The sequence below is a fragment of the Hakea prostrata genome, chromosome 6, assembly GCF_041222555.1.
Source record: "Hakea prostrata isolate BN-2017 chromosome 6, UWA_Hpros_2, whole genome shotgun sequence".
NCBI classification, from domain to species: domain Eukaryota; kingdom Viridiplantae; phylum Streptophyta; class Magnoliopsida; order Proteales; family Proteaceae; genus Hakea; species Hakea prostrata.
In genome coordinates this window covers 19,194,596-19,212,149 of record NC_142605.1, presented here as the reverse complement: position 1 = coordinate 19,212,149, position 17,554 = coordinate 19,194,596, and the positions used below count along the sequence as shown (strand labels likewise).

Genomic DNA, 17,554 nt, shown 5'->3' with positions numbered 1-17,554 from the left:
TTTATAATAATATTTATTGTCGTAGTGTATATATATTTTCGTTTAATTATTTAAAATAAAGTTATAGAATTTCATTTTTGCCTATATATAGTTGGATATATGCCGTTTAAGAATACCAATTTATATAAGAGGTTTTAGGCATAATCACTAATTTCAGAGCGATCGAAATCTGGCCGATACATTGGCCGTATATGGCCGAAATTTCGGACAGGGAATGAAAGTCACAACGAAAAGGCTACCAAAGTTCCACCACATAAACTTGTGAAAACAATTCATCAATGCCGTGAAACTTCCAAAGCTCATCATGAGCCTTCTCGAGAGTCGAGCCTCTTGTTGCACAATCCGCATTTTCGCTCCACCTTTAGCGCCTTGTGGTCTTCTCCAATGGGCAGCGACACTGTCCTCAACGCGCACTCGCCATTTCCGGCAACGGCTCGGCGCCTCTCCAAGCATCAGCGCTTCTTCCCCCAACCCATCTCTTGCTGTGTTAATCGACCCACCAATGCAACCACTCACAAGGTTCGTCGCTGGTACAACCCCGAGAGACGGCGACGATTCAATCAACCGGAGATTTTCCGCCATTGGATCGAAGCAGATGGTTCATCTCCATCTGATTCTAGAGGTAATCAGCTTCTTCGCTTCTCTCTCCTTAATGGGTTCTTCTCCTCGACCAATTCGGTGGAAGGTTTTGTATTCCTTGGTATGTTGTTTATTGGTTTCTGTCTTGCCAGAGAGATTCACGGTTCTATCCTATAACATATTGGGAGACGCGAATTCTTCGAAACACAGAGACATGTATTCACATATTCCTTTTTATTACTTGAACTGGGAGCGGCGCAAGAGGCTTATCTGCGATGAGCTTATTAACTTGGGAGCTGATATTATCTGTCTTCAGGTTGGCCTGCCACTATGTCTTTAACGAGCGATTGGATAATTGGGTACCGAACTTGATTGTCTACATTGAACTACACGGTTAGTTTGAATTTTCAGGAGGTGGACCATTATCATGATCTTTTAAGTATCATGGAGAAAGAAGGATATGATGGTTCTTATAAGGTGACTATATCAATCAAAGGGGATTTTTCTGTTTGTTGATTAGGAATGAATAGAGTTTTGGACCAATTTATTACATTGTAACAGCGGCGAACAGGGGACTCAGTTGATGGTTGTGCTATGTTCTGGAAAGTTGATAAGTAAGCATCTTTTCTGATGTTTTCTTTTCCTTATATGTAACTGCAATAGAAGCTAGTTCTTGTGGAAAAAAATAAAAAAGATGAAACATGTATTGGTCTTCTATAAATTTTGTTAGGTTTCGATTATTGGAGGAAGAAAACATTGAATTTAAGGACCATGGTCTGCGTGATAATGTTGCTCAGCTCTCGGTTTTTGAGGTAACAACTTACAAGTTACTACTTTTGCCTTTTAGTTTGGATGGGCTTTTTGTTATTTCATATTGCCTACAAAATGCTTTAGATGCTGGTGTCTTAGGCAGGTATAATGGGGTCGTTGGCAATTTCAATTTTTGTTTAAAATTAGACTGATTCACTGTGATTCAGGCGGGTGGTGCAGATACATGAAGTCCCTATTTTAGACAATGGGTTTTAAGATTTTTAGATAGATGGTTGTGGGAATGCAACAGATTAGGTTCATTTTGTTCTGCAAGTCCCATATCTGAGCCTTGAAACAGGAGAAGGTTTATGTGAATAAACTCAGGGAGGAAGGGGGTGGGTGTGGAGGAAGAAAGGAGATACAGGCAATGAATAATCAAGGTCCTTCCTCATATTCACACTTGCTGGGGTCTGAATGACTTGTGCATCCCAAATGATACTGAAATCCAACCGTAGCACAATGTTATGCTTATTAGTGGCGCCTTTCCCATTTAAAATGCCCCTTCGTTATTCCTAAAGCTTGTGTTTTAAATAAACAAAGAGTTTGAATGAAGTTTCAAGGTTTGTAGGAGTTATGGAAAAAAAAACAGTAATGCTGGTTTACTGAAAGAATTCCCACTTGTGTTAGATAGGAGGTTGCTTCACATGGAAAAGTACTAGTGGTTAGACCAAATGTACAGCTGGACTTGAGCATTTGAGAAATAATCTAAATATAGAGTTTTGAGCAGGGTGTCTTAACTACCTTTAAGTAGAGCTGCAACAATTGAATATGGCACAGATTATGCCACTATCCGCATTTGAATTAGATTATCTTAGCCATTATCCAACTTCATTTTGAATGTTAACCAGATTTGCACTTTCAACTTAGAATCAATTACTTAATCAGATATTTGTATAATATCCAATAATTTGAAAACATCATATTCACTGAGTAAGCCTTTATCTCATAACTGATGCTGACCAGACACATGTGGTCATGCATAGCTGCAGGAGCATGGCTTCATTGATGGGAAAAGAGGATTCTTTTGACAGGATGGATGGTTTTGTAAAGTCTGTCTCTACATAGATGGGGCAGAGAATTACACTGATGCCGGAGAGAGAATCCAGTAAACTCTAGCAGACCATGGAGTAATATGAGCAAATCTGTCTCTCATATTGCTCATCGGTTGTAGGTGAATACCATGGTGGAGAGACAATTTATGAATTGTCAGGCATTGTTCACAGAGAAGGAAAGATTTGGTCTTGTCAGGGTGAGGTGGTGTAGGTCTCAGTGTTCTATGGTAAGTGGTGATATCAGACAGAGGGTCACCTAATTCTTTGGAGCTTGGACAGTGAAGTGGCCACTGAAGTGGTGAATGGCTAAGCATCCACCTGGTTTGTTCGTTTGAGGAGGATTCACAGCATATTTGGATTGGGTCAAGCACGGTCTGTTGATTGCAAACTGAAATCCTAGTTGATAAATGAGAGTAGAGATTGATGTAGTGATTGATGTAGGGCTGCTTCAACTGACAATATATGAGCAGAAGCAGAATGTGCTGTGCTATGCAGTGAATAGCTAAGAATCAGTCAGCTTGAGATGCCAGAAATCCAAGTGAAGGAACATGTGTTTAGCCGAATTTACCAAACCTGTGGAAAAATGAGCCTTGATGTTAGTGCATGATACTTGCTCATTCAGGTCCCATGGGAAAATGCTTTATGGACATCAAGTTGGCATAAGGACCAATTTGGAGGTGATGGCCAAGGAGAGCATGCCTCTAATTGTGGGGGATTTAGTAACTGGCCTGAATGTTTTATTATTGTCCAAGATAGCCAATTGTCTAAACCCCTTTTGTGGCTAGGCATGCTTTGTAGCAACAATGGTATCGCCATCCTCCAGTTTGATCCTATGCACCCACTTGAAATTGCCAAGTTCATGGAGGGTAATGAAGAATCAGCTTCAGGTCTCATTGTCAACAAAGGCATTGAATTTGCTGACCATGGTTTGGCACCAGTAGATGTCTTTGTTGGTGATGAAAATGGATGCTGGTTCGTTATTTATGACGGTGGGATTGGGGATGTTAGCATATGTGGTGTTTAGCAGCTGATAATAATGTAAAGCTAAGATCAAGGATGACTTAGTCCCCCGGCCCATTAGATAACAAAGCAGGGAATTAGAAACTAAATAGAAACTAAGTAGAAACAAAAAAGCAAGAGAATATAGAATAGGGTTAGATGGATTTAGCTCTTAGGCTCTCAGAAGCAAGGCTCCTTTAGCCCTACCTGCTCAGCTCATAACAACAAGGTCCTCACCCTTCTTTTCACTCAAGAAAGAGACTAGAGAATAATGCAAAGCAAAGCTGTCATTAATCAATTCATAGATCTGTGGGCTGAGAACAGCCTATTATGTATTTATAGATACTAGATTTTGCTGAGCTAGCTAATATTCTCAGCAATAGTAAAAATAGAAACTTACTAGAATTAAAAAGTTAGAATCTAGGCTTTATAGATCATCCACATGCAGGAATACTGAAATGGAGACTAACTTTTAGAAACTTAAGAGACCAATTAAAATTGAAACTAACTAAATTCTAATGAAGTCTGCTGTCTTCAAAAACTGCAGATGCAAGTGGGACCCATCAAATTTTCTAATAGTCTTCTGATTAAGATTCAAAGGAAGGTCTGTGACATTGTTCACGTGAACAGTATTTTGGCATCTTCTTGGCCCTCCTAGAATACTTGGTAGACTGGTTTGCAAATGTTGTCCTTCAGATGGGTGACCATACAATGAGTAGGGTAGGAGTTGTGGGGCTTGGTGGAGTTTTTGACTGCTGGTTTGGTGAAGGATCACTAGGTGTGGGGATTTGGGGCTATTGGTTTTTAAGGTTGATGGATGAAGATCCATGGCAGGGAGTGGACTACATATAGCATTAATTGAAAGCAGTAGATGTGGTTGCGATGTTTGAGGAGGATTGCATCCCAGAGGTTGGAGCAGGAGACACGGGGAAGAGCCAATATAGTCAGGTGGATTGGAGGGTTGGGTGGATGCAAAGGCAAAGGGGAAGGTTGAAGGGTCGGTGGTGAAGGGAAAATATGCTCATCAGAAAATCGCATGATAGGGATGCAGATTTGACCAGTTCTGTTGAGCCAACCGTAACCAGTGTAGCAGTGAGTATCCAAAACATGTTTAGCTTGGACCGTTAATCCAATTGTTGTGAGCACAGGGTCAGAGTGAAGGTTAGCAGACACAAACAAGTGCCATTAATTTGGTGGGTGCCTGAACAAGGTTTCATTTGGATTGAAAGTTATGGATAACTGTGGTCAGCCTGTGGTTGATATGAAAAGGCTGCTATGGTGAAGGCAGAATTCCCGTTTTACTGAGGAACAGAGGCACAAGTAAGCAGTGATCAGCTGGATTCAACAATATGGAGATGGTTGCGCCCTGCACAACCATTTCCTTCCTGAATATGTGGGTATGATAGAGAATATCAAATGCCATGAAAAGCTAAATAATGCTCTAAGTATTTTGTTGTTCACCAAGGCTGTTGGTTTGAAGAATATTTATCTTGAAGCGGAAACAGATCTCAAGCTGCGTCTTGAGTCAAATGAAAGTTGAAAGGGCATCTGACTTTACAATAATAAGGAAAAGTCGAGTATGTAACTCTGCACATCAGTGAAACTAATTTTGTAATGAAATCCATGAAAAGGTATTGAAGATGGTCTTGTTACTCAGAATAGATTAGTCCAATGGTACTGTGCATGAATTTAAAGAAGAAAATGGCATTGTTAAACTTTCCGAATTGGCAAGATTCACAAACCTCAGTACACGATGAACTGAAATGATAAGCAATGCTTGGAAATGATAGACTGTACAGTTCTCCTGGTATGTGACCTACCCGATAATACTAGACTGCCATAGACACCTGCTTACCAACATGGGGAAGGAATATGCCAAAGTGGTGTCATTATAGTGCAATGAACTGCGACTAGGTGAAGTGGGTGGAAGGAACTTCATTGGTGGTATATGGAGACATTACAAACCTCCTTTAGTCTTTCCATCCAAGAGGTTCCCCAAGGAATTATGTCAAAATTCAAACACCAAATCCTAGATTTTCAAGAGATAAGAGATAAGATTATACAGTGTCAGTATGTTATGGACTTGGTCTTTGTTTATCTTGTTGGATGGACTGAAGTTGACATGGTCTATCAATCCCCTCCTCTCTTTTCTGATAGACTCCTCAGGCAGAAAACTCTCAAAACATAGGATTCTGTGCAAAGCTCAAACCTTTGAATTATTTTAAATACATGTTTTATCATAAACATGTCATTATAGTTTTTGCCAAATACGAGTTTTATCTTGATGCAGAGAATGTTGGAAGAGAGTTCAGAGTCAGGTGAACATGTATATTTCTGTTTCCCATTTTTAGTTGTTTCTAATATTGCTATCTTTTAGATTCCTTTCCATATGTAATTATATAAGGATACTTTCTTTTCGGCATCATACTCACCATATTATATATTGAAAATGTGAGGGAGTTAAAACTCTCATGATACTGCTGCTGCAAGCAATCTCTCTTTCTTTTTTCTGTCTGGTTTCTTTTGTTCTATGTTGTCACATCGTATCGGAGATGGATCCAACCTTCTTATGCTGTTTTGAGAATCTTCACACAGAAAAATCGAGATTACTTGTAACAATTCTTGTGATTCATATCTGCTGCTACACTTTCTAGTTATTGGCCTTTCAAATATTGAGTAGGCTTTTCTCTTGGTCCATTGAAGTTAAGTGTTAGAGTCTGAATAACAAAGAATACAGCCTACGGTTGACTTTTTTGGTATTTTCCCCAGTCATGTTGAAAACCAAGCCATCTACCTCTTCACCTTTTGATGCCTGCTGTTTTCTTTGAGGGAGATTCAGTCCAATTAAGTTCGTTTTTTGGTGGCTTGATTGCACCTGGCCTCTCGTACCTGTGGTGCTCGTTTCGATTTTCTTGTACAAAGCCGGTTTGGCCCTTTTCGTGTCTGTGTGACTTCCGGTGAGTTCATATATACCCGATTAAGTTCCAACATCTTAAATCTGATTTTTAAAATACAATTATATCCCTAAATGGATATGAATGCAAATTGAATCCAGGTTTTTGACTATCAATCTTCATCTCTGCTCCTAATCAATTCAATTCATCTCTTGCTGCCCTGCGTCCTTGTCGGCAAATTCAATGTTTGTCTCTGTACTTGTACATCTCAGTCACATATTGAAATGGCTGCTGTCAAAGTCTCCAGGTCTTATGAGAGAAGCACAACATAAGGAGTGTTCAAAGACTTGTCCATGTGTTCCATCATACCCATAAAGTCTGTAGGTGCTTCACACTCCTATATTCTTTATAAGTTGGCCAGGTGGTTGGTAGAGTCTTGTCAAAGAACCTAAATCTTCATTGCATCAAAAGCAAAATTACTTTTTCTCAGTTTTTAACCAAGTTAATGCATTTCATCCAACTTCGATCTGATTGTTGCTGTTTCATATACTGTATTTATGTTATTATGATATACAGATGTGTAGGGCTGGTTCAAGAAGGGTACTGATTGGGAACATCCATGTGCTTTTTAACCCAAGCCAGGGAGAAATTAAGTTGGCACAGGCAAGTCCTTAGAGGTCCATTCACTAATTGTGCATGAAGTATCTAAATTTCTCTTATTCGAAAAAGTTTGATTCTTCTTTGCTTCTTTTCTGATTTTCCTAAGATCATATGCATGGATTCTAGTTATTTCTTTGCTACTGTTTCCCTCCACATAATTCATTGTTTCATATGACCATATGAGTAGAGTGTCTTAACTATGTTTTCCATGAAAGTAGCTTCTGATTCAACAGTCACCCTGTTCTGTTTTGATGTAATTTAACATAATATTATTCTTTTCTTCAGATACGTTTACTCTTGTCAAGGGCAAAGTTGCTCTCTGGAAAATGGGGTGATGTTCCAGTCGTGATTGCTGGAGATTTCAACAGCACTCCTCAGGTGTAATAGTGTTACTAGGAAATTTGTTGGCATGTCCTTAAAACTTTGAATGGGAATACAGTGAATCAAATTTTGTGACACTAATATTTTTAATTGCTAAAATCGGTTTCCCCCCCCCCCCCCCCCCCCCTCTTTTTTTCTTCCAGAGTGCAATCTACAAGTTCTTATCATCATCTGAGGTAATTGTTTGGAAGAACTTTGTGAACCAGTACATTTTCTTTTGGTAGAATGCACCAACACAATTTGTGGTTCATGAATTAATCAACATGTAACTATGGGGCTTCTTTGCAGCTCGATATCGCATTATATGATGGAAGATATTTATCTGGCCAAAAGAATCGTCATCCTGCCCAATTTGCAGGAATTGAAAGCCAAATAAGGAGTCCGCATGCTATAATGGATGGGTGAGAATCATCAGATGCTGCACTGATATGCAGTCTGCTACTTACGTAACCAATGGTCTATCCTTGGGCCAATTATCTAAACTGATGAGGAATTATGTTAATTTGTTCAGTTGTTCAAGGTGTTGCTGCATTCATATGAAGTTGCACAAATTAAGCTGCTATAAATGAGATCATTAACCATAACTGCATTTCTCTCCCTCTCAAACAATCATTATCTACACAAGTTGAAGTTTTACCACCTGTTATAATTTCTTGTTTCCTTGAGTGAACAAACTATGATATGGCATTGGTACTTGTTTTCTTTTTCAGATTGTTGAATAGTTGCTGGACTGATGAAAAGGTGACAATTGCAACTGGTGATCCCAGCGTCACCACACTTGGAAATCCTTTGAAGCTAAAGAGCTCTTATGCTAGTGTGAAGGTTATTGAATTGTTGAATCTTGCCTTCCCTTGCAAGTTCTATCCTGTTTGAAGTTGATCTTAGCTTTTGGTCATAATATTTGTTTTGTATAGGCGTCTTCAAGAACAAGGGGCTTCTGTGGCGAGCCATTAGCTACTAGCTATCATTCAATGTTTCTTGGAACGGTAGACTATCTCTGGTAAAGTAGCTTTTGATTTTTTGGGGTGGGAGGGGAGGGGAGGGGGGTGGAATTAGTCAATGTTTTTAGATGCAGAATTGAATAAAAGAGAGAAAAGTCATAAATGAGAAGTCTCACTGAATGGAAGGAAAGCAAGCAAAGAAAACTACTGGGTGGTCCTAGATCAGGACCTTCTTCATATGCTTCTTGGTTGTTGCACATTTGCCTTCTTGCTTGCTGCTGATTGTTGACTGCTAGATTTTGATCAAGTAAGGCCCCTAATGAAACCGAAGCAGCATTCTCAGATGCCTGTTTTGACAGGCAGGCCATAGGGGAAATGTGCTAACAACTTAGTTGGGTTTAGTTGAGGTTTCCACTTCCATTGCTGCAGGCTTTAAAAGGGCAAATCTCCATAACTTTACCCTGCTTTGCAGGAGATGCTGCTTCTTGGAAGATTCATGCATTAGATTTGACCTGTGTTTAGTGAGTGGAAGGACACATTTCCTGCACTTGACTCCTTGTAATTAGAACAAGGCTTTGTTGAGGTGGATACTCTAAAACTTCTTCCACTCACCCTTAAATTGATGTTAGGTATGAGACTGTAACTTTTTTTAGGTACACTGAAGGACTTGCCCCTACAAGGGTTCTAGATACACCACCCATTTATATTCTACGGAAAATAGGTGGCCTCCCTTATAAGGTATGGATTCTTCCCACTTCACCAGTGAAATTTTATTTAATTGTACTTGAAGCTTGAAGGTTTCATTCTCTAATGTGATGCATGAGATAAATGCTTTGTTTAGGAGTGTCAGATAAGATCAAATGATTGGCATTGTGGGTCACTGTCTCTTGCAGAGATTGGGCAGCGATCACTTGGCCTTGGTTGCTGAGTTTGCCTTCACAGAAACTAGAAGAGAAGAGGAAACCAACGCCACAGAAAGAATGCCCGTAGATGTGGATGATGAAACCAGAGCAAGAACAACCATACAAGCATCAACAACAGCACCCCCAGTGGATGTCAATACACTGGTGGTGGCATGAGGGCACGAATGGACTAGAAGATAAAAAGGTGGTCGTTCAAAGGTTGCTGCTACCCAAGAAAGCACACCTGGTGGCTGCAATGTGAAGATACCTATGTGTCGCCATTTTTTTTTAACATTGATGGCTGATTGTATATATGTAGAGTTGAAGATTTCACAGATTACTCCAGAGGTACCAGGCTTCTGGGGCTCATAATCCACTTGGGCGTTACTGATGACCAGCTTGCTGGAGCCCCAGATGTCTGAACTGGATCACTGCAAAATTAATTATGATGAACAGCTCCAGTGTTTGCTGCAATTCAATAACTAAAAAGGTCAGTGTAGTCACTTGAGAATTAGACTCAGTGACAGGAATGTTTAATCTATATGTTTTGTATTACTGGCCATCTCTTGGATGACATGTTATCTAATATCAATGTCTGTTCCTCTAGGAACTCTAGCTTAAATGTCTTTACCTCTCTCAGATATAAAATTTTAAAAATATATATATAATTTTGATAAGTTTGGTTGTATGGTAGAAATTATAATGGCAATAATACATCTACCAATACGGCAGAAGTGATACCTTATGGTAGGGATATTGAGGATTCTTAAATATTAAATTAAAGATAAAAGAAACCCTAAAAGGTGAAAATGAAAGTATCATATATAGCTAACATAAATTTAAATGCGTGGAGTGATATATTCATGAGTTTCTTTAAGTAGTGTTTAATTGGATTAATTTGGATTAAAGAGTTTGGCAATTTCAAAATCAGATATGTGAGTCTTAGATTCAAGTTTAGCAATATATTTTTCCTTAAATTATCTCGATGAACCATTGGTGGAGTATAATCAAGGTTTAAGTGGATGCAGATCGACGGGGAGAACGCGCGCGGGGTCGCGTTTTGTGTATCATGGGGCGAAATATCGTTCGGTGGGCGGATGCGCGCGGGGCGGGGCTTCCTTGAGTATAATCTTGATGCAGGTATATATATTTTTATTTCTTTTACTCTTTTTAGCAATCCAACTTCATGCTTCTGGTTCACTGTTCAAGAAATGGGCCAAGCTTTATTTTTTCATGTACTCATAAGTAAACAATATGCATCATGGATGTGAACAAAAATTATAAAGTTGAACAATGTTTCGATGCCTAATATTTCTTAATACACCTCTTATTTTCAAAGCTTTCATTGAATATTGTCTTATTTTCCAATGGATGTAACTTCTTCAAGGCTGCTACGTGACCTACATATAGGATTGGTCTGTAAATGCTCCCATGAGTTCCAGTTTCGATGCAATATTTGACATAAAAAAAACTTTTGTTGCTTAGTTTATGTCCTCATAAGCAATCTGCTCGCTGTCAAAATTTCATATTATCTATAAATTGGCAATGATTTCTTCTTATTGCCTCTTTATTTATTTCTTTTTTTCAACTTGCAAATACAAGGAATACAATTCCTACCAAAGAAAGAATTATGAATAAAAGGAGCTAGTGTCAAATTTTACTATAACCCTCAATTACATGAGATTGATTGGAAGGGAAAAAAACATTGGCATTCATTACATAATCCTTTGTTACTATTAAATGCTTGTGGTGAAATAGTATGTTGAAGAATCTTACTTTTAGGAACTACACCATTCCACTGATTATAGGACAAATCAAGATATATCAAGCTAATCTCTTAAAGAGAAGGGAGTATGGAGCCTGTGATCATATTCTGAGATAAATTCAAAACTTCCAACAATATTAGCTTGCAAGTCTTGCTAGTATCCATTGAATGAGTTATAACTTATAACCAAGGTCCAACTTCCTCCTTCTAGTACATGAATTGTAAGCTTAGTAGATCACCAATTTGAGATGGAATGCTTCCATTCAATGAATGGAAGCTACAACTCCTTCAATGACAACAATTTGGAACATTTACCAAGTAGTGTGGCAATTGATCTGATTGGTTTATTTGATAATAGGTTTTGATTATTTTCCAACTTTATATCTGATTATTTAGTTAAGGGTGCTTTGAGAGTTTCTCTTATTCATGTTTGGTGGTAGTCCCCACCCCCATTTCATGTACAAAACTCTTATCTTGCCTCTAAGAACATTGTTCTAGAGAGCCTAATATAAGTCTTCCTTTAATTTAAAAAAGAAGAAGAAGAAAAAAGATAGCTCTAGATGCTCTAAATTGAATAATTTGCCAATTGCAATTGGTATGTTCTCTAACATTTGTTTTCCAATCGAACGTAGGATGAGTAAAGCCAATTTCCATTGGTATTTCGCCAACGAATTTTTTTGAAAGACAAGTTAAGTTCTCCTACTTGAGTTAATTGATTAATCTTAGATTGTATCTTTCCACTGATATTGTTTCTAGATTTCTTTAACACTACCAAATTCTTATATTTTCCCCAATTTGGTCATAGCTCTTTTGTACATTTTTTTGGTAATGTTGTAGTGACTCATATCAATGTGATAAATATGTGAATTCATACCAAAACTATTGGTTACATTTCCCAGAAATGGTTATTGTCAAGTCGAACTCTTCTTAAAACTTATATAATTTCTCAAGTCTGGAAGAGGACCGATTATATTATTGTTGACAAATTTTAGTATCTTGAAGTGATCCTGCTCAACATATTTGTTGTTGTAAAGTTCCTGATATTTGATTACCATACAATACAAGCACCTCCAGTCCACTTAAATTAGCCAGAGAATGAGGGACTAGACTGTTGAGTTTGTTTCGAGAGAGTGACAACCCAATCAGATTTTCAATATCTCGAATTTCTAGAGGAACCAGTCCGGATAATGATTCCCAAAGAAGTATATTATTTCTAATCTACTTAAATTAGCCAAAGAATGAGCGATTTGACCATTGAGTTTGTTTTCATCCAAGTCCAATTCAAATATGTCTTTCAAATCTCCAATTTTTGAAGGGATTGGTCTAAATAATTGATTCTCATACAAATAGAGTTTCTCTAGTCTACTTAAACTAGATAGAGTGTGAAGATTTGACCGAATAGTTGATTTGTATCCCAAGAAAGCATCTCTAGCTCTAATGAATATGTTGTGGCCTAGCTCTAAGTCAATCAGTTTTTCCATATCTCCAATTTACAAATGAATTGAAATGGATGATTGATTCTCAAACTATTTGAACCTCTCTAGTCACCTTAAATTATCTAGAGAATGAAAGATCAAACTAATGAGTTAAGTAAATCCAAATATTCATGTGTGAGAGAGTCCAACACAGGATAGGAAACAGAAGATATCAAGGATCTTTATAGTTTCTCTAGTCTTGTTTAAAACTTCTTTAACAAAGAGAGAGAGAAAGGAAAGAAATAAAATTTTTATTTGAATTCTCTTTTCCTTCACTCAAGGTCTTTTACTAGAAGCAACCTTGTTGTAAGCATAAGTGTATGATACAAAAGGTGAAAGATGCACCTGCTAAATCATCATAAATAAAACTTGTCTAATCAATATTCTAATATTGCTTTTAGAACAGCACCGCTGTCATCAATATTCATGAGTAAAATTGATAGGAGGAGGAGTCAATGATTATATTCCTTAATCCACCGATTGTAGATGCTAACATGATGAAGGTACCCACAATGATACAGCCCTGAAATGCAACAAATCATGGTATGAAATTAATTAATTAATTTAATTACATTTCTAAAAATTAATCACTTTATCTATAAAGGAATAACTATTTTCATATAAATTAGAGAGTTTGAGAAATTATTTACCCAATTCATCAGCCATGAAACACTGAATCTCTTAGGTTTCTTGATGGCCAGCCACATAACACATGGGAGCTGCAACAATTCTCATCATAAATATGTGATTTGCTTCTATCAATGTGTGCATGTAGGGGGGGGGGGGGGGGGGGAGAGTAAAAAGATTATGGTTTCACTTACAAAATATGATGTAGGAGCAAAACCAAATCCTCCAAAGAAACCAAGAAGATCACCAAAGAAAGGGAAGGTTACACCAACAAATAGAGTGAGGGCTGAAAAGTAGAAACACAAACTGTTAGGGTTCAAAGATATTGAAATGTGAGAGTAAAGATCTAAATATAAAGCTCAGCCTCAGAAAGTAGTAATCAAGAAGCGTCAAAACCCTTGTAGAACTTCACATTGGGTCATTCACATTCGAATGTAAGATAATTTCTATCGATCTCTGGAACATTTGTCAAACAACATTTAATAGATTATATTTGTTATTTACTTATTTAACAAGACCATCAATTATTAGTGTGATTCATCATCTTACCAACGTATATAGTTCGAATGACGAGTCGGAGTGAAACTCCCGGAGTGAGGTCGAATTGTTTCACTATTCTCTTCTCAAGTATATCAAACACTGGCATGGCATAGACCTGCATAGAATGTTTTTTTTTTCACTGAAAGTTAGATGTTTATTTTTTAACAAAGAAAAGGCAAACCATTTTATGTGCTTCATGTATAGTATATGATTAAATTTTCTACATGGTCATGTTCGTCCAATCATTAAAAGTACAACAATAAATGTACAGCGAATATAAGAGAATAATAGAGCAAAAAAGGAAAGTGAAACATGCATAACAAACAATTACTGTGGTGGAATCTCATAGGGCATCAAATCTAATATATTTCTCAAAAATTTATGGAAAGTAGATGTTTGCACAAAGTTGGTCAAGCGAAAATAAAAAAGGCTTTGGCTTCAACTTCTTTTTCTCTCCCCCATAGGAATCAATTTCATAGCCTTACATGATTAAAAACTCACTATTCTGTAATAAAGTGGTAAAGTGCCTATTGTTGTTAAAGCAGTCATATGAAAACATTCCATATGTTTCAGTTGTTCAAATGCATTTGGAACATAAGCAAAAAGTTATTCATTTATGCTTATCTTTTGGGCAGCAAAAGAGTTACTAATGAGTCTGGAATCAAAGGTTTTCGCACAAAGAAAGTCTGAGAGATAATTTTCTTGTGCAAGCTATTTTGATATCTTTGATCTAAGGCAACAGCTGCAATCCATAAATGTGGTACACCTCTATGGAGTTTTGACATCACTTGATATGGAAACTACATCTCATGAATGGTGGGAGAGTAGAACACTAAGTGGATTATCATATTATGAAAATAATAACTACCAAATCCAACACTCAAATTCACAACTTTTTGTGGAAAATTTAAAAAGACTCCTTACTTTCTCCTTTCCAGATTGATAAAACTTCCAAAATGATTTAACAGTGACTTAAGGCTTAATTAACAACCCTAATTAATTCTCTTTGTTTAATTCAATCTAGCTAGCACTTGGTGCCTATAGTTTAAAGGAATTTAAAGTTAGGAGGAAGAGATGTCAAACCTGGTAACTACCAATAACATGGATGACCACCATTAAATTTGCAGAAGCTATAAGCCACTCTGGCTGTCTTAGAGCGATGAGAAGATTATCTTCAACATCTTGTCCAAAAGTGTAGTAACCAATAAGAGCTGTAGGGAAATAGCAAATTGCTGTAATAAAATAAGCTAAAACTGCACCCCTCCACATTGAAATCTTTGATGGCTTCTCAGGTGTAGAAGGAATGGTGGCTTGAATCTCAAGAACAACAGCATGGCCTGCAAATGCAAAGGAGATCTGTCCCAACGCATTGAACACACGAAATATATAATCTGCTGGACTTGTGTTCTTGTATCCATAGTTCACATTCTGTATTGGTTTTCTCATCAAGCAACCAACCCAAGATATTGTAGAGTAACTGCAACCAAGTCATGAAGCAAGCAAACAATTAATATCAATTCTATAGAAAGAATTTTTAGTTGAAGAACACTTATTAGGTATAACCTTAGTGACATGACCGCTGCAGCCAAGGAAACTCCAGCGACGGAATTGAAATTGGGGAGCTGAGACAAGAAGAAATGGATAGAACCAAAGATGCAAATCCAGTAAGATTGCCTAATTCTGGTGCAATTAGTGCAGGCGATCTCCATGAACTTCTTGAGACATTTTCCTCCAGTGACCATGTAAACAATGTCACACCCTACTTGAACTATGAGTTGCTGTGGAAGAACAATCCATGGCCCGAGTTTTGGACCGAAGGCATGTCGACTAAGTTCATAGTATCGATCGAAACGAGTTCCCGGAACACATTCATGTAGCTGTATCATCTGCCATATTGTGTATAAGGTCATGCACCATGAAAGTATTAGAACCAATACTCCTGGTCCCCTACACCAAAGATGGAAAAAGGGTCATTAGGATTCTCTTGCTTAACATCTGAAACCAATCAAAATATGAGTATTCCATGCTTGGTAGTTATGTTAGTATACCATCCTAAGCAGGCCATAGCATAAGGTAAGCTGAGAACACCTGCACCAACCATGGCTGTGACACAGTGAAAAGTTGAGTACCACCATTTGGCATGGCGAGGAGGACCCTCTTTCTGCCATTCTTCTTCATAACTGGCTTCCTGCAACAGAAGAAAAAAGAGCTGCTTAACTGAACACAAGTGATTGCTTTGATGGGTTTGGATGAAACCCAACTGTTATAACTCACCTTAGGAGGAGGGTTTGATGAAACCATCTCTGCATCAAAAAGATACTCTCTTAGTCAGTGTATCTTCGTGTATATATACTACAATTGAAGTGCTTTGTGAGTTGAATGTCTGTTGGAATAAAGGCAAAAAAGGAGATGCTGGAATCCAGATATCTGTAAGCACTCTTAATGGAGGAAGTTTGCCCAGGAAAGATACCTTGAAGAACTGATTTGAGAAACAAATGTAAGGTGTTCCCTTGCACCATTGACCCTACAAAGATGACTAAATTCAATCTAGAACCTTCATTTTTAGGTGTCACATAATAGGATTCTGCCATGTGTATGCTTTATGGTAGATGACCATTGAAGCTCACCAACTTCCTCTAGTCTGTTGTCCTTTCCCATCACTACTACTTTGAATGGGAGAGTTTGGACCTAAGGGGTTTTCTGAGTTTGGAGCTAAGGGGTTTTCTGTAATTACAAATATTGGGACCTATGATGGGATGTTTTAGGTGGTTGGTGGCTATCTTAAATCATTACCTCCACATTATTGCTTTATCTAGCAGTGTTATTGGTTACCTGGTTATCATGGAAGAGAAGATGCTTGCTTTATGAAGCTGGTAGGGTCTCATCCTTTGATTTAGTCCTTGCATTCACTCCCTTTGTACCTTTACTCCATTAGCTTTGCATCTTAGTGTAGACCAAAAGCCAAAAGCAGGAGAGAGTAAAGCAAATTGCACACATCATAAAAATGTAAGCCTGAGCTAATGATATCATTACATTGTTTGAGCCTTTGAGGTAGCTAGAGGTGTAAATTTTGTACTAATGACTTAAAACTGTCCTGGCCCTTTAAAATATTGGTCCAATACATAAACAGTGCTTTCAGCTCCCCTCCCCTTATGCTTAGCTCCTCCGGTGGAGGATATTATGAAGTTATGCTCATCTTTCCTCTCGTGTTCCTTTTGTTTTGTTCCAAGAGCGATAAACGCAATTGTGGATGCTCTTGCAAGGAGGGCCTAGTCGATCCCGTGTACGACGGTTTGACCTATTTCCATTCCTTGGCTTCAGGAATTATGCTCTCCAGTTGCCTAGGTTGTTTTGTGGGTTGTTTTTTCTTTCTTTCATTTAATGGAAATTTCTTACAAAAAAAAAAAAAAAAAATTGGTTTTCTACCTTGAGAATGGGTTAGAGTTGATAAATGCAAATATGATTAGAACATGCAATTCTTTTTACAGGCAAATTTTTTGGACATATGTTGATGTTTGAATTCAATTGTTTGGGTTGGTAAACATTTGATGTTATTCCAATGTCGAACTCCACAACGGATTGAAGGGAGCATGATGCTCGTGAAAGCGAACAAACCTTCGAGATGTTGACAAGGATATGAAAGTAGATGGATAACTGGAATCTGTTTTCTGATACATGTTTCTATCCATTCTGGAAAATCCAAATCAGTCCCAAACTAATCAAATATGCAAATCTCCCTAGCTTCATTATAAACTTTTTCTTACATCCAATTAATTAACCTTGTTGGATTTTTTTTTTTCCATTCTTCTAATTTTATAAAGCAAAAATATACGCCATTACGTCATCAAATTTCATAAAAAAAAATAAAATAAAATAAAATATGAAAAAGGTAAGAAAATTAACATACAAGAACAGTTGAAGAGAAGGTA

General features: G+C 37.6%; 2 protein-coding genes across 7 annotated transcripts; one reads left to right on the top strand and one right to left on the bottom strand.

Annotated features, from left to right (window-relative positions):
* The first annotated feature begins 289 nt into the window (after window positions 1–289).
* LOC149012462 (carbon catabolite repressor protein 4 homolog 3-like) lies at window positions 290–9,860 on the top strand. 6 transcript variants are annotated; one of them, XM_089158759.1, is made up of 13 exons: window positions 290–622; window positions 732–895; window positions 991–1,056; window positions 1,141–1,193; window positions 1,310–1,391; window positions 6,911–6,997; window positions 7,280–7,372; window positions 7,519–7,551; window positions 7,664–7,776; window positions 8,086–8,197; window positions 8,290–8,375; window positions 8,970–9,054; window positions 9,210–9,858. In XM_089158759.1, the coding sequence occupies exons 1-13, from the start codon at window positions 385–387 to the stop codon at window positions 9,393–9,395; spliced, it is 1,398 nt and encodes a 465-aa protein (XP_089014885.1). In that variant the 5' UTR covers window positions 290–384; the 3' UTR covers window positions 9,396–9,858. The 6 variants fall into 6 exon arrangements, with proteins under 6 accessions (XP_089014885.1, XP_089014886.1, XP_089014888.1 ...); XM_089158760.1 differs by having other exon boundaries at window positions 9,158–9,341; XM_089158762.1 differs by lacking the exon at window positions 9,210–9,858 and adding an exon at window positions 8,789–8,899 and having other exon boundaries at window positions 8,970–9,028.
* A 2,828-nt stretch (window positions 9,861–12,688) lies between these two features.
* LOC149012461 (Transmembrane amino acid transporter family protein) lies at window positions 12,689–16,084 on the bottom strand. Its single transcript, XM_089159856.1, has 8 exons — window positions 15,900–16,084; window positions 15,674–15,813; window positions 15,189–15,572; window positions 14,709–15,102; window positions 13,635–13,740; window positions 13,280–13,371; window positions 13,109–13,177; window positions 12,689–12,981 (listed from the first exon to the last, which is right to left on the bottom strand). Exons 1-8 carry the CDS (start codon window positions 15,924–15,926, stop codon window positions 12,883–12,885), a joined length of 1,311 nt encoding a protein of 436 aa, XP_089015982.1. The 5' UTR covers window positions 15,927–16,084; the 3' UTR covers window positions 12,689–12,882.
* Window positions 16,085–17,554: the final 1,470 nt, after the last annotated feature.

Bases quoted from the DNA above. Each gene is read 5' to 3' on its own strand.
- LOC149012462 (XM_089158759.1), top strand. From the start codon at position 385: ATGGGCAGCGACACTGTCCTCAACGCGCACTCGCCATTTCCGGCAACG. The intron at 6,998-7,279 runs GCAAGTCCTTAG...TCTTTTCTTCAG, and splicing joins GAGAAATTAAGTTGGCACAG to ATACGTTTACTCTTGTCAAG. The intron at 7,777-8,085 runs GTGAGAATCATC...TTTCTTTTTCAG, and splicing joins CCGCATGCTATAATGGATGG to ATTGTTGAATAGTTGCTGGA.
- LOC149012461 (XM_089159856.1), bottom strand. From the start codon at position 15,926: ATGGTTTCATCAAACCCTCCTCCTAAG. The intron at 15,814-15,899 runs GTGAGTTATAAC...CTTCTGTTGCAG, and splicing joins CATCAAACCCTCCTCCTAAG to GAAGCCAGTTATGAAGAAGA. The intron at 12,982-13,108 runs GTAAATAATTTC...GTTGCATTTCAG, and splicing joins TTTCATGGCTGATGAATTGG to GGCTGTATCATTGTGGGTAC.